At 35.8% G+C, this 16,405-nt stretch overlaps 3 protein-coding genes across 3 annotated transcripts; 1 reads left to right on the plus strand and 2 right to left on the minus strand.

Annotated features, from left to right (window-relative positions):
• The first annotated feature begins 6,076 nt into the window (after positions 1 to 6,076).
• Positions 6,077 to 10,270, plus strand: LOC145594979 (transcription factor MYB1-like). The gene is made up of 2 exons (XM_081651334.1): positions 6,077 to 6,455; positions 8,952 to 10,270. Exons 1-2 carry the CDS (start codon positions 6,170 to 6,172, stop codon positions 9,938 to 9,940), a joined length of 1,275 nt encoding a protein of 424 aa, XP_081507460.1. The 5' UTR covers positions 6,077 to 6,169; the 3' UTR covers positions 9,941 to 10,270.
• A 1,018-nt stretch (positions 10,271 to 11,288) lies between these two features.
• Positions 11,289 to 11,768, minus strand: LOC145594528 (17.4 kDa class I heat shock protein-like). The gene has a single exon (XM_081650841.1). It carries the CDS (start codon positions 11,766 to 11,768, stop codon positions 11,289 to 11,291), a length of 480 nt encoding a protein of 159 aa, XP_081506967.1.
• Positions 11,769 to 13,805: 2,037 nt separating this feature from the next.
• Positions 13,806 to 16,178, minus strand: LOC145595088 (UDP-glycosyltransferase 76B1-like). The gene is made up of 2 exons (XM_081651447.1): positions 15,309 to 16,178; positions 13,806 to 14,898 (listed from the first exon to the last, which is right to left on the minus strand). The coding sequence occupies exons 1-2, from the start codon at positions 15,796 to 15,798 to the stop codon at positions 14,006 to 14,008; spliced, it is 1,383 nt and encodes a 460-aa protein (XP_081507573.1). The 5' UTR covers positions 15,799 to 16,178; the 3' UTR covers positions 13,806 to 14,005.
• Positions 16,179 to 16,405: the final 227 nt, after the last annotated feature.

Genomic DNA, 16,405 nt, shown 5'->3' on the forward strand with positions numbered 1-16,405 from the left:
AAATTACAAGCAAGTCCCTAGCTACAACCATTGGAGTTGCTCTTATAATGTGAGCGAAATTGTAATGGATAGGTTGGCTTATTATATAGGAATTGTTCAAAATAATAGGGTGGTTTATTTCATCATTCCACTATTCAAAATAAGCAATCTTTTTCGGGTGGACATTGTAAAAGTGGTCATGCCACATTTAATTACTTAGTTTTTGTTTTTAAAATCATTTGAACATGGACCAATTTATAAATAAGTTTTGTATTCTCAAGTCTAATTACTCTAATCATAATACATTTTGTTAAAGTATGATGTGTCATCATGGAATGAATTGCTTAACTTATGGGAAGTATAACAAATAGGGCTGTACACAGTTTGGTTTGGACCGTAATCAAACCAGACCAAACTGCATTTTAGCGGTTTGGTTTGGTTTACAGTTTGGAAAAATATGGTTTGGTTTCGATTTTTGGGGAAAAATATGGTTTGCTTTATACATACATTTTAATTGTAATGTTCTGGATTGTGAACTAATTCAACAATTCCTTTAGATGATTATTTGTTTTGAGTTAAATATTTATCACAACAATCATATTGTGGTGCTAAATTGTTTATCTCAAACGTGATTTTACATTTCATTTTGGAATTTTGAACATTTCAATGATTCCAACTTTTATTTCATTAAGTAATTATCGTTATATTTACTTAAATCGTTAATAAGAGCAATGAAATAGTTAAATCCTTTTGCTAAATCTTGAATTTATGGTACACTTACATCATATGTTTGTGTTCCAAAAGGTCATTTTTAGCACTTTCACCCTTTCAACTAAAAGGTATCTTGGTCATTATACCTTATCAAGCATTACTTCTAATTCTTAAGTGATTCATAATCATATAAGAGTAAGAGTCCATCCATAACTTTGGATGTGCAAATGGTTTATGTGACCTAACCTTACTTATTATAAGTAAATTTACTTTGAATCATCTAATTTTACTTTTGTGATCTACTTATATCAATGTCATAAAACTAAAATTAACTCATATCTAGCAAAATGAAAACAATTTATTACCTTGGTCATGGATCAACATTTGTCCAAGCCAAGTAAAACCAAATCAGTATTCAAAATAAGAAAACCGAAATATTGTCTCATTAAAAAATGGAAATAGTTCTAAATGTCATGATAAACTAATCAGAAAATAAAACTATTAAGCTATCTCTGGCCACTCAAATACTTCTAGTGCACCTTCAAGCTCTATCTCCATGCTAGCTTCACTTGTTTGCAGTTCCTGCGCAACATCATAATGTTAAGCTCTGCAACTTGGTATCACATACTTTAGTGAAAGTTAAAATGTTTATAACATAATACCTGAGGTTGATACTCCATTCTTCTTCTTGAGGAAATCAAGGTATTTCTGGCAATTGCGTTTCCAATGCCCCTTCTTCTTGCAGTAAAAGCATTCACTCTCACTTGCAGCCTTGGGTTTTGGATTCGCCTTAAGCTTTTCAGGAGCCTTGGCAATTTGCTTGCCCTTGCTCTTGGCACTAGCCTTTTGCCCCTTCTTCTTGAACCCCTTTCCCTTTTGAATCATAAGAACTTCCTTCTTAGGTTCCTTAGGGATTTGTTTCTCAGCACTAACCAGCATTGCATGCAATTGATTCATAGTCTTTGCATTCGCAGTCATGTTAAAGTTCATGATAAACTGGTTGAAACTTTCTGGAAGTGAGTGGAGAATGATGTCTGTTGCCAAATCATCACTAATTGGGTACCCCAGTTTCTCCATACTTTGAATTAGGCCGATCATTTTGAAAACATGATCATGAACTGTGGCACCCTTCTCCATCCTACAATCCAGAATCTCACGATGAAGCTCATACCTTTCAACTCTAGCTTGTTTCTTAAACAAAGCTTTGAGCTCTTCCATGATTGAGTAGGCATCCTGGTCTTCAAAACGTTTTTGAAGACTAGGTTCCATGGTAGCAATCATTAAGCAAGTGATAGGCATAGCTCTATCATGAGCTTCTTTGTGCTTCTTGATATCTGCCGCAGTTGGATTTTCTGGCAGAGGTCCTGGTAATGGGGTATCAATGACATCCTCCTTACCTTCAGATTTCAGAACAAGCCTTAGCATTCTTTCCCAGTTGGAAAAGTTTTCCCCTGTCAACCTATCCTTTTCAAGGAATGGTCGCAAATTGTAAACGTTGTTGTCATTGTTATTACGGCTACCCATCTATGTCAAAATAAGGCAAAGTTTAATAATTATGTTTAAAATTAAAGTACCATAAAAAAAAATATTCATTTGGTAACTTTAAAACACTTTATTCAATAATTAAATGACCCCAATTGAATTTTAAGTGATTCCAAGACCCTTTATTCGTGCAATAATTAACCGGACTTTGGCCCTGCCATCAACCATTACATTTTCAAGGTGAGTAAACTCTTTACTGATTACAACTCTTGTAACTCTTGGTTGAATAATTAACCATCACATGTTTAATTATTACCCTTAGCTTCAAGGTTCTAAACTTTATCTTTAGGTAACCTTGTTGAGTATAACCAATTAAAAGTGTAGAATTTGTCCTACCCCCACTCCCTAATGAAAAATATGATGCCCAGCTTTGGCATGACCCATCATAAATGTCAAAGGTTTCATCGGGTTTTTAATTGGAAAAGCTGCCTCAATATTACTGGGATCTAGATTTATTATGTTGTGATTATTTAGTGAACTCTAGCGCATCATCAAGCAACATAAATAAACCTAAACATGCATAATCTACTAATGCAATAAGATATGACATAGTATGGCCCCTTAGTCCTAAGAAAACTAGAAATGAAAAATGCTCCCACTTGAATCATCATGGATCTTCATCCATCTTGCTCCTTTGGGCCTTCACTTCATGGGCTTTTTTTGGGCTAACACCATTTAAATAACTATTCTATTTACATTAAATAAAAGTTATAAAAATACTCAACGGTACGCAGACCGTATTTAGATTACAAAAATACATCACGATACGCAGATCGTATTTAAGAATCTATGGGCCATACTAGTCTATATATAGCAATATAATATCATATATTAGAAAAGTGCCATATAATAAATCACTCAACATGCTTGTCTAAACTATAACATCGAATGATCATAATAAAGACAACGCATTTCCTAAAATATCTTATATTTTAATCATAATTAGACAATATCATATATTATTCATGACGGTTTATAAAATATCATATATTTAATTTAGTCATGAGATAGAATCAAATCATATTTTAATCTGGAAAGATAAATCATATTTAATCTTCCATGATTATCCTAACTAATTTAGGAGATTCTATCCTAATTACTAGCCAATCAAATAATTTTAAAATCAATTACATCCTAATCTAATTATGGGATAATCACATTATTTAAATCAATTATTATCCTTTTGGAATATGCTCAGAATATCCTAGTCAATCTTATCCTTAATTAACCACTTTAATTTAGGATAATTATCAAAATAACAAACTAAATATGGATAATATCAAATATAACAACTTTTGAATATTTGATTTTATTCTAAAATAAAAGATTTTATCCAAATAAAACCAACTTTATCTTTTAAGCTAAAAGATCATATTTTGAAAATATTTGAACTTATCCAAAATAAAACCGATTTTATCCCAAAATAATTCGTAATTATCCTGAAATAAATTTTTTTTTTTTAAAGCAGTTTTTTTTTTTTTTGAATAACCGTGACTGCACGGTTGCTGGCCACCGTGGTTGGCTAGCCGGAGCTAGCCACGGTGGCTGGCCACTTCACAGCAGCCACTGCCGCAAGGCAGCAGCAACCAGCAGCAGAGGCAGCCACGGCAGCAGCGTGCAACGCTTGCACAGCTGCTGCCCCAGCCACCAAGACCGCCGCCCTCCCTTCCCCTCCCTCTTGGACCACCGCCTGGTCGGCAGCCGCCGTGGCTGCGCCACCCAGCCGCGGTTGCCGACCTTAAATAATTTTTTTTTTTTTTTGTTTTCAATTTAATTAAAATAACATTTATCCTAATTAAATTAAATTAGTCCATAAGATTAAAATTAAATCACATTCAACTTAAAATTAGGGTTCATCATAAAATTAATCCCAATTTAATTCTAACTTTTAAAATTAAATCTATGATCATACATAAAACATTTTTATGCATAAATCAATTCAATTAAAATTATGAAACATAAAACAAAACGAATTAAACCAAAATTAAGCACAAAAATCATATTTTAGGGCTAGTATTTTCGAAAAATTCGAAATTAGGGTTAGGGGTTCGAAAAATTTGAACATATTAGGGCATAAATTCGGTCCTCTTTATGGCTATTTGAGCATAATTAAATCGCATTTAATCTATTCCAAAAGTTTAATCACATTAAATATAATAATTGAACCATAATTAAATTAATTTCTCCCTCTTAATTGATTATAAAATTAACGTGGACATCAAATAATTGTATTATTATGATCTAGCGCGTTAATGCAAGAGGCTAACTGATACCACTGTAGGAGTTTGTAGGTACTACGCAGCGGAAATAATATATATATATATATGAATCATATTCAATAGAGTACCTAATCCAAGGATCGCATGCATAACACACAAGACACATAATCATACCTTTGAAGCGTGAATTCCACGAAGCTATTTGACAGGCAAATCAGGGAGAGAATAAAGCCCCAAGTGTTGCTCCTCTACTTAGTCCACGAGATTCGAACGAGCCGTCCACCAATACTAGATTGGTCGAGTGATTGAGGAAAACCGCGATCACCACCTTTTCGGACAACCGACCACCGCACGAACCACCACCACCACGAGACACCACCGCGCCTAGGAGGAGGAGAGAGCCGTGAGAAAGGGAGTATGAGAGGGGGTTGGTTTCGTGTTTGCTAATTAGGGTTTGATCTAAATGATCAGTCAATTCCTTACCTGCAAACCTAGGCACCTAGTCTATTTATAATCTCATTATAATTAGACTAGGGCACGAAGCCCAATAGCCTCTTAAAGCCCCATATGGCCGGCCACCTAGAGTGATGAGGCCCGTGATGGGCCTCGTCCTCTAATGCTCGATCTAGCCCCTTTGTGTGACCTTATAGGATCCGTCCAATTGGGCTTTGGCCTATTTTACTAGTCCAAAGATCGTAAGTACCTCTAGCTATGGCAAAACGACAACCCAAATGTCCGGACTTAATTATCTCCATAATTTGATCCAATTATATATCTAGTAATTGCACACGACGAAGACATAACTCCTTCATAAACCGCATTTTAATATTTATATAATTTTTAATTAAATTAAAATAGTTATTATATATTATAAAAAAATTAAAAAAACAAAAAAAAACATGAAAAATTATTAGAAGACTATACGGGCAGTATACTACTATACTCTACACTCATTCTCAAATATCAATACTTAAAATTCAATAGGTCATATAACTCATATTGCTCTTATTGTGTTAGCACTTAGCACTTGATTAGTTGGTTGTTATTTTTATTAAAACTTTGTAGTAAAATTTAATCCCTTTGGGCTAATTATTTAAACTTTATTATAAATTTATTAATATTTGACAATTTTTTAGGAAAAAATGTCGTCTCATCATAAACTGCAAACCAAACCGCACCACACCGCATTATTACGGTTTGGTTTGGTTTGGTTTCAATACTAATATGGTTTGGTTTGGTTTGGTTTGGAAAATTGACCAAACCGTATTTTGCGGTTTGGTTTGGTTTAGACTCAAACCGCACCAAACCAGACCATGTTCACCCCTAATAACAACACTCTTCTTTGTGATTGAAGCAATGAAAATTGTGCTATGATACTAATGAGGTATTGACATAGTGATTAAGATTAAAATACCTTATTTATACTGTCTTTATAGTTTCAATTGCACAAAAAATTCGTACTCCGTAGTAAATAAAGTAAATATTTATACCCTAGTATAAGGGCAAGTTGGTCATTTGGCAATAAAACCGCCATAGGGGGAAAACAGGAAACCGAAACATATTTCCATTTCCCCTCCAAACGAATTTGACAACAGCCCTCCTTTTTCTCTCTCCTCTAGTTGCAGTTAGGAAGGTAGGTACGGTTAGAGAGAGAAAGCCAAAGCACAAACACCTAAATTCAATATTAATAATAAATAAAAAAAAACAGTAAAACTAAAATGAGTGACGAGCCGATGACTACCGAAGACCCTAACGACCTCACCCTCCCTGACGCCGCCCCCGATGCCACCGACGCCGACGAACTCCCGGCCGCACCATCATCGAGCCGAGTACGGGGTCCATGGTCGCCGGAAGAAGACGCCATACTTAGTGAACTTGTTAGCAAATTCGGAGCCCGAAATTGGAGCTTAATCGCCCGTGGAATTCCGGGTCGCTCCGGTAAATCTTGCCGTCTTCGTTGGTGTAATCAGCTTGACCCTTGTGTCAAGCGTAAACCTTTTTCTGGTAATTTCTACTACTTTTTTTTGATTTTTTTATGTTTACCGCTGGTTGAATTTTGAAAATGTTTGTTGTGATTGGTTTTGATGATTGTGGATTTGTGGGTGTTTGTGATTTGTGTGTTGGTGTTTGATGTCTTGTTGATGAATCAATTGGTTTTTGTTTTGGTGGTTTGCATTTGATGATTTGAATTGTAAAGTAACGTAATTTTCGTATTTTTTTTATTTGATTTTTGGAGATATTGGTGGAATTTGATGTTAATTTTCTGTTTTTTCATTGTTCTAATCAAAATGTTTTCTTGGGCAGCAATTTTACTAGTTTGTTTGCTAAATTTTACTTCTTTTTTGTGTTTAGTGTTAAATCTAGTAGGATGAAATCAAAATTGCATCATTTTTGGAATTTTGAATCAAATGCAGTTTCATTTGTTTGATTTGAGGTGGATTTCACGCGATTTTGAGTTGGTTCCATTTAGGTCTGGGGTCGAGTAATGAAGAGATGCTGGGTTTTGCTAGTTTTAATCAAAAACTAAAATTCAGCTTGATAGGTTTGTTGAAAAGTTTTTTATGGCGTCTTAGTTGATTGAGGGGCATAAAATTTGCAAATTACACGTAGCTGTGATCGTTTCGATGGTATGACTAACAGGGCTCCATATGACCTTAAGGGTGGAATATAGTGTAACACTGTAACATCAAAGTAGGCAATCTGGTATTTCGGTGGGAATAAGTTATATTCGCTTGGTCAAGAGAAGAATTGGTGAAGTAACATGTGCTTGAACATGTAGTTTGTTTATTTAGCTTTTCGTTGCCTCCCCTCGGAAATGCAGGATGTTTTCGTCTTAGGTTTTAACTGAGTGGCCTTGCTGACAAGCTTTAGGTGATGTTTTATTGAGGTGAAACCCTTCATTATGGTGTTATTGGTTCTTGGTTATCCCAGCAGGGTCATAGGCCTATTACTCATTAAATACCAAAATTGCATTTTTTTTTTCTTCTGTTAGCACTTGGCTATAGTTTGAAATTTTGTATGGTGTGTAGTGTAGCTAAGCTTAATAGAAAATTATTTCAACAAATTAATGTTTAGGTTTTTGTTTTTCTTTGTTTGTGCGTGTATGTGTGTTCCCTACTTCATTGCCATTGCGAACAACAAAATTTTGCTTGGCTTATGCTGATGTATGATCCCTGTGATTTATCCTGTCATTGCTTGAATATGCATTTAGAATTCGAGGAGCTACTTTATAAGGACAATGTTCTGGTTTTCTTTGGCTTGTTTTTTTAGTATGTGCTCATTGGTATAAGTTAGGACTTAGAATTGTTGACATCAGTGACTCAGTAGCCCAGATTATTGATAAAATATTGTTTTTTTTTTTTTTTCTAATGCAAATCTCTTGCAAATTTTTGGTTCGTATACAAGTGAAGTGGCTGAAGTTTCAGTTTGCTAATGCTTCTTGATTGACAGTTGCTAGATTTTAAACATTTGGTCGGTTTGCAGCAATTGCATATATTGATATATTTTCTTCCCGTAAAAAATAAATAATTTTTTTAATAGCATTGGGGATAAAATGACCCCAGCTTATAGTGCAGTCTTTTTTCTTGTTTGCAATTGGTGTGTAATGCCCATTTCAGTGCCATCCTACAAATTATGAGCAAACTAGATGTTTGGACTTGATATGTGTAGTGGATCTCCTTCATGCAATCACCCCTATTTTGGGTTAGCCACATTTCTGTTTTTGAACAGCTTCTCTAGATAGAAATTTATTATAATTTGTTTGTATCTAATCACCATGACAACCTAATAACTAATTATCATATATTTAGGATATATTCAAGGAAGCATATCAAATTTAGTCAAACTTTTTGTCTACTCAGCTTATTTCAACACTTGTAGAGATTTGTTACTTTGCAATACAATGGGCATTATCTCACGAACTTCATTCCCAAATTAAGGATCTTATTCCAAACAATCCTTTTGTGAACATTAATGTATATCTAGACATAGTTTCTGTCCTCCTATGTTCACTTGATTAATATGTAGTTAGTGGTCTAAGGCATTGTCAAGGGCTCTTGTAGGTTAATAGTGGACATAATTTGACTCATTATATGATCAATTGAAATACTCTGAATTCGAGTTCTAGATCAGATTGAGTCAAGATGTATAAAAGTAGCAAATGTAATTATCGCTAATTAGAATACTCATTACATAATAGCATTTGAATGCCCTGTTCTAGTGCAGGGTAAGGCCGTATGCTTCCAACTCCCCTTACCTGATCAGGGCAGGTGTCTCTTTAGTAAGATTTGGGGTTCTGTACTATTGTTACATGCCGTCATAAATACCTTTGTGTAGGCATCTGTCATAGGCATAGAAACAGGTGGTTTGCAAATGAACTGTTGTATTGATCATTGCAGCTTGAATTGTCGACAATGATCTTTTTGCCCATGATAGTTGTGTTCGACAGTATTATCTAGCACTCGTATATTTCGATGTCTGATTAGAAATATATCACTGCAGAAGAAGAAGACCAGACTATTATTTCAGCACATGCAATTCATGGAAACAAATGGGCCTGCATAGCAAAGCTTCTCCCAGGAAGAACAGATAATGCTATCAAGAACCACTGGAATTCAACTTTGAGACGGAGGTATGATTTTGGGAAGTCAGTAGGAGATTCCAGCTTTGACAGAAACAAGGCATCATCCGAAGAAACAGTTTCTGGTGAAACCAATTCATTTAAAGCATATGATGGAAAACAAGATGTAAATATGGTTGTTAACCAATGTCCTCAGCCCGATTACCAGTCTTCAGTCAATGAGGACCTAAACCAATCTATGCAACCTGAAAACCAGCCTTTGACCATGTATGAGAATCCCCCCATTGTATTTGCATATCCTCCCATGGTTGCATATCCTCCCTTTTATGCTCATTATGCTGAACCTATTGAGCCCCCTAAACCCTCTCGTCCAGTTGCACGTGTTGGTGCTTTTAATGTTTATCAACCCTCGTCTAATTTAACACCTGCTGCTCCACCTCCCAAGCCTGTGCCTGTGCAGGGTCCTTTGGTAAATGCCTTCCAACCTGACTTTGGAATCTCCAAGTTTCTTGATGGAGTTCAGTGTGAGCCAATTATTCCTTTGCGGTGTGGCCATGGATGTTGCTCAACTCCAACTGGTGCAAAAACCCAAAGCTCACTGTTGGGGCCTGAATTCATTGAATATGAAGAGCCTCCTTCCTTTTCAAGCCATGAGTTAGCCTCAATAGCCACAGATTTGAACAATATCGCATGGATCAAAAGTGGGTTGGATAGTGGCTGCACCAGAAGAATGGAGGATCCTATTCAGAGAAGAGATACTCAGGGGACTGATAATTCAGGGCAATGCGCGCAGACCAACAATGTGCGTTTTGAGGAAGGACGGACCAAGCTTATGGGTATGATGACAGAAGTGCTCTCAACTCAGATACCAAGGCAAACAGTCGCATTGCCTGCTGAAGTTGGGGTTTGAGCTGAATATGACGCGTGCTGTTGCCTTTTGTGTAGCATTCTCGAGATAGTTCTACTGTTTCAGTCATTAAACTCAGGGGTTGAGGTTTTTTAGGTTTTGTGAAGTGTCAATGATTGATAGAGATTCACATACTAGCGGAACATCTTACATGTCGAGATTTGTTGCAGAGCAAGTGATGAGATCTATAGTCTTTTTGTTATATAGTCATGCTGTTATACAAGGGATGGGATCTATAGTCTTTTTTCTTAATTATAGTCAAGCTTTAGTACCCGAAACATGAATGTTCTTGCACTGATTATATCTGTTGAATTAGCCAGCCAGTTGAATATGATGGGAGCTTTGGAGTAATTCTAAAGAGAGATAATATAATTGTGGATCTGGTTCTTCAGTAGTAAGACTTCTGTTTTTGAATTCGTAATTATTTTCTAATTTATGAAGGTAATATAACAAAAGCACCACCTTAAATAAACCTCCATAAAAAAGTACGTACAATTATTGCAATATTTAAAGAACGGGAGAATGGAACATTTTAATATGGGTTGGGTTTTGTACTTGGTACTAGGGGGTCCAGATTTCAGAGTTTGGGTTTGTCGTACTAACCCAAAACTGTTAACAAGGCCCACAACTGAAACGTCCATATCTTAATCACACTATCTTGCATTCTTGCCTCTTGATAATTGAGTATGTACACCGTTTGATCAGGTCAAATACGTAGTATTTCACATTCTTTTCAACGTGAAATTAAAATAGTTTAGTGTAAAGTATTTTATGTTTAATGGTTGATTTAGTTTCACTAGTCCTCTCTGGCACTGATGGCTTTCAAGACTTGAAACCTCAGGTCAAGGGTTCAAGGACTGGTGGAAGAGAGAATGTGCAAGTGTTGTTCTAAATGAGGTATTACAAAATACCTCACCTTTTTTTTTATAAGGTCAAAAAACTAGAATTCTCAATTTTGACCCTTTTGTTTTTCATCACCTATACATGGTGGATTGCTAAACTACAGTACGGTAATATACAAACCATATATTAAAGTGATTTACTATATCACAAAATACATTACTTAAATATAATTTACAACATTACTAGATTTTAATTTACATTCATGCATATTTGCAATGCTCCTATAGCCTCATTTTCACCCAACTTTGAGACTAGCTAGCTATATTAATATATTATACATACATTGACTATATAATATACGAGTAGTAGTACACAACTATTTTACAAGAACATGCTAGTACTACTTAATTACTCCGTAAGTCCGTAATAATTTACTCCGTAGTTACAGAAGGTGAAAAACCCACGGTATTATTATTTCCATAAGTAGTTAGACAATATAGCCCTTTGATTAACCAGAGACATCAATAGACTTGATCTCAGGCTGTTTTTCCTGCATCTTAGGAACAGTGACAGTAAGAACACCATGCTCCATATTAGCCTTGACCTCATCCATCTTCGCATTCTCCGGCAGCCTAAACCTCCTCATAAACCTTCCAGAGCTACGTTCGAGGCGGTGCCACTTATCCGTCTCCTCTTCACTCTCCCTGTTCCTCTCTCCACTTATCTGGAGCACCTTCCCATCTTCCACCTCCACCTTCACCTCTTCCTTCTTTAACCCCGGAAGATCCGCCTTGAACACGTGTGCCTCCGGTGTCTCCCTCCAGTCAATCCGGGTGTTAGCGAACCCTCCTACGGCCTTACCCGAGGCCGTAGTGTTCGCTATTGAGGTGTTGAACGGAAAGCCCTCGGTCGGGTCCCATATGTCTAGGGAGAAAGGGTCGAATATGTTTGATCTCCGGCCGCTAGAAAAGCTAGGTATTAACGACATTTTTTTTTACTGTAAATAAAAGTACTTTTGATGAAAGAGTAGGATGGTTTATGAAGTTAGGAGCATAGATTATAAGTACATGTATATAAAGGGTAATTATATTTCTAGCATAATCTTAGAACATGCAATGTAAGATGTATCATTTCTTGCTATTGACACTTGTTTCATATGTGGCATTACAATATGCAATTGTGCTTGTAATGTAGATGACGTGTTGAGCAGGCCTTGTCACTTGTAATAACCATGCATTCTTGTTGGCAACCAAAAAATTAAAGTTGAGTGCATTTTGGAGTTTTGGAACTCAAGCTTATCGATTTGGTTAAGTAGGTTGTTTGATTGCACGTATATAAACTTAAATTATTTTTAGTCCTTTAAGTATGTTTAGTTCTAAATTATTTGGGTTATAATGTCAAATTTGATCATCAAAGTTTAGTTCAATGAGGAAAACGAATTAGACATATGGACATACCATTATTACCATATCACAAAAAAAAAAAAAAAAAAAAAGAAGTTAGATAATACTACTTTCTGATTTTTTTTTTTAATCACGTTTGTTAGTGTAAAAGTTTAACAATCAATAATTTAAATTTCTCATACTAAAAATTATAGAAATTTTATACTCCGTATTATGATAGACGATAGTACTTATTGAGATGAATCTAACAATATCCCATATGAATATGTTTATATTTAGCAAAAGTGAGGCCCTGTTCTTTTGAACTTCTGGGCAGAGCAGAACAGATTGGAGCAGAGCCAAGCCGAACATAGCAGATTTTATTATTATTATTATTTTTAATCAGAGCAGAGTAGAGTTGAGGCCCAGTTGATTCCTTAAAGTAAAAAAAGAAGGAACGAAGTAATAAAGTAACATTTGATTCCTTAAAAAAAAAAGGTTGGGGCCCAGTTGGTTCCGCCGACCATTGTTCTCCCGTTCATCCGGCCGTAATCTTTCTCCAACATCACTTCCGCCCTCTCAACCACCGTAATTGTCGCCGGAGCCTCCCATTTGAGATGACTGCCAAGATGTAGGGAAATTAAGCAGTTCACATATTGGATTGGGTTTGATCGATTTCCAATCATTTTTTCTTTAAATTTGATCAATTTTTATATAATTGTGAATGCTTACATCGATTTATGTTAAGTTTTGTTGTTGAATTTATGATTAAAATGTTCAATTTTACTACCTCTGCTTGTATTTTGGATTCTTCTTCTACTTCTTTTTTAGTTTGGCTGCAAGATTCCAAGAATGTGATCCAATTTATTGCTAAAATGAACTACTATTGTAGTATTGTTATATGGTAGTATATAAACAAAAAGAGATCTTGAATTTACCCAAAAATAATTAGGTTGGGAAACAAAGTATTTTTGAGCAATACAACTATACAAGTATGTAACTTGTATACTAGTAGTCGACAACAGGACTCCCTCCTTACATAACTAACCTAAGTAACAATTACATGTGCTAATAATCAATATACGGAATACTATTTTAGGATGCTCGGAAAGATTATATGCTCTACACCAGTAATGTAATTGTATCATTGAAGTTCCGAAATGCCTTTATTTAAAGAAGATGGGTAGGAGACAACTATTATTAGAGGATTTTGTTTGTTATCTCATAATGAAAGGGGAATTAAAGAAAGCTGATAGTAGTATGTACATCAATGCATGTAGCAAGATTGATACTCTATAATATGCAGTAAACTTTTATGACACAAATTTGTTAGTTGATTGTTGCTTGAATTCAGTACTTCATCAAGAAATTTTATAATCTGTATTATGCAGTAACTAAATTTAACTATGTGAAATTTCTTCAGAATTTGGTGTATCTATCTGATGACTATGGTTTTTCAATTATTGTTGTATGAAATGATTCTATCTTGTGAATTTATTGCATGTCTAGTGTGTAGTTGCTTTGCTACCTGTATTTTTCTGATAAGGTGTATGGATGACACATTTAAGTAGTGAAGAATAGGACGCGAGTGATGATTAGCATTATAGCAAGATGAAGAGAAACTATAATTTTGGAGGGCAATGTGAGAAATAAAGTTGTAAAGAACAACTTTATATTATGATTATACCATTTGAAACGAGATGAGTTAACTGCATATGCAATACAAAGGGCTGCTATTAAAAGTGAAAAACAACACAATCCGATGTAGGAACATATATCCATTTTTATGGAAAAATAAGGACTCTTTATTTGCTGCATGAATCTATGGTATTGTTTGATTATTTCAGCTCCTCACCATTTCGGCACCACAAAATGATAAAATGTGATTAATTAGTCGATCCAATGATTCATATGAGGACTCTCCTTTCATTAGGCAACACTTTGCTTTCTCTTTCAAAGCATTTACCCTTTCTCTCATTTCTTGACCTTCCTTTTCCACCATTAATCTTCTAATCACACTCATTATTTCTTTCCTCTCAAGTTCTTTCTCCAATTGCAATCCAATCTTCAGAACATCGCTAACGTGTCTAGCGTTCATCTTCTGATCACCAAAAAATGGAAGGCAAATCATGGGTACCCCTTCACAAATGCTCTCAATGGTTGAATTCCATCCACAGTGAGTCCAGAATCCTCCAATGGCTGGATGAGCCAAAACCTCTTGTTGTGGTACCCAAGAGACGATGTGGCCCCTCCTGCTCACTATCTCTAAAAATTCCTCTGGAAACAACTCATCATTTTTCTCTGAGCCATTAATCAGCCTCGGTCGAGTTACCCAGAGGAAGGGCTGCTGGCTTTTGGCCAGTCCCCAAGCTACTTCTAAAAATTGCTCCTTGCTTATTGCTGCAAGAGTTCCAAAACTAACATAGATTACTGAATTTGGTGCTTGTTTGTTTAACCAAGTTATGGAGCTTTGTTCTTGAGTGACTATGCTACTCGTAGAAGTCGGAGAGATTTTGTGTAGCGGACCTGTCAGGAAAATAGGAGTAGCAAGAAAATTTCCACGAACTCTGTCTAGTATTGAGCCTTCAAGTTCCTTGAATGTGTTGCAGATTATACCCTGACAATTTTTCTTGGTTTCTTTTACCATGCCAAGAAGTACATCATGATGTACCTCTGGAGGAAGGTCTTTTACTTTTAGAGGTGGAACCTCCAACACTGGTTCTTCCTTTCGGGTATCTGAAAACATTAATCACACCCCAAAAATTGAAGATTAGCCAAGAGTCCAAGACTAATTCTTGTGGAACCAAAGTACAACATTTTAAATGTCTTATTTTCGTTTCTTGTCTGTCTGTTAGTGTATGCTTGGGAGTTGGGAGCATTTTTGTGAGCATTTATAGCTAGTTAGACTTTGTTGCTAATCTGAACCTTATGCTATACACCTTTTGCCTTGATATTTATTTTGATACTAGAACTGATAATGAGCTAACTGTACAATCCTATACTTACACTGGCACTCTTGCCTTTTCTCAATTTCCTAAATGGCTTCATGTTAGTTACAGATTTTCTGACAAATTAGTTAGAATTCGATCGATGAAAATTTAGAGTTGATTTTTGTTTTGATTTGTTTTGTAGAGAAAAGGAAGTACCTTGGAGGGGGAAGTAGCCTTTTTCCTGCAGTAGTGGCAGTGATTCGTAAAGAATGGAAGCCAACAGGCCACCAGTTCTTAATGCCAGCCTTGGGAGGTTCAGCTGATCAGCAACATCCCCTGCGAATTCCCACAAGGGATCTGATATCAAGCATGCAACCGGCTCCTTGTCCTTGGAAGCGTCCTCCAGAATCTGGGACAAGCAGTTCCGAAAAGACTCCAAACAATTCTTATTAAGGATAGTTATGGTATCTAAAGAACCTGAAGATGGCGTCTTAGCTTTTGACAGGACATCTTCAAAGAAGTGGAAGTTGAAGTTGGGGAACTCAAGAGGATTCGGGGAGTTGAAATGAGTGTGAATTACAGTGATGGAAAATCCCTTCGAGTGAAGGGCATTTCCCAAGTTCAGCATTGGGGTTATGTGGCCTGTATATGGTTGTGGAAATAGTACAACTCTACAACAGAGCTTGCTTTTTTGCTGCTTCTCCATTGGTGCTTTAGATGATGGCTTCCAACTGTAGATGTTTGTGCTGCCTTGTATTAACAATATATATAGAATGATCCAAATGTGCAAAGTTTCGTATAAGGTAATGGCTCTAATTTGCTTTTCTTTTCTATGCTTTATGTCTTTCTTAAGATGTCATTGCTGGATTGATAAACCTTTTGACAATAGCCCACCACACAAGAAGAAAGATTTTCTGCAGCCATGCTGTTTGCCGCCTTGCTAATGCTAGTTGGATTTATCGTTCTGTGCCTTATTCTCTTTCCATTTCTGATAGATTTGTCACCTCAAGTCATTTTTATCAGTTTGTTGAATAACTCGATTTCGGTTACCACTTCCTATCAGTTGTTGGTAGATGAAGAGTTTGATTTGAAAACGTTTGTAGACCAAACTGAAAGAGTAACTTGATAAGTTTTTACTAAGTTGATGTCTTAGGTCTATTCTATTTGTGGGAGGTTGATTATTGCTGTGAAGGTAGTGCACCAGCCTTGTGGTATCCTAGTGAATTGATGGATGTTGTCTTTGGTAATGGTCATTTCGTTGTCCAACCTGGGATACACGTTTACTTCGTGCTATGAAATTCATTTATTACTTG

The sequence above is a fragment of the Chenopodium album genome, chromosome 19 (assembly GCF_948465745.1).
Source record: "Chenopodium album chromosome 19, dcCheAlbu1.1, whole genome shotgun sequence".
Taxonomy (NCBI): Eukaryota; Viridiplantae; Streptophyta; class Magnoliopsida; order Caryophyllales; family Amaranthaceae; genus Chenopodium; species Chenopodium album.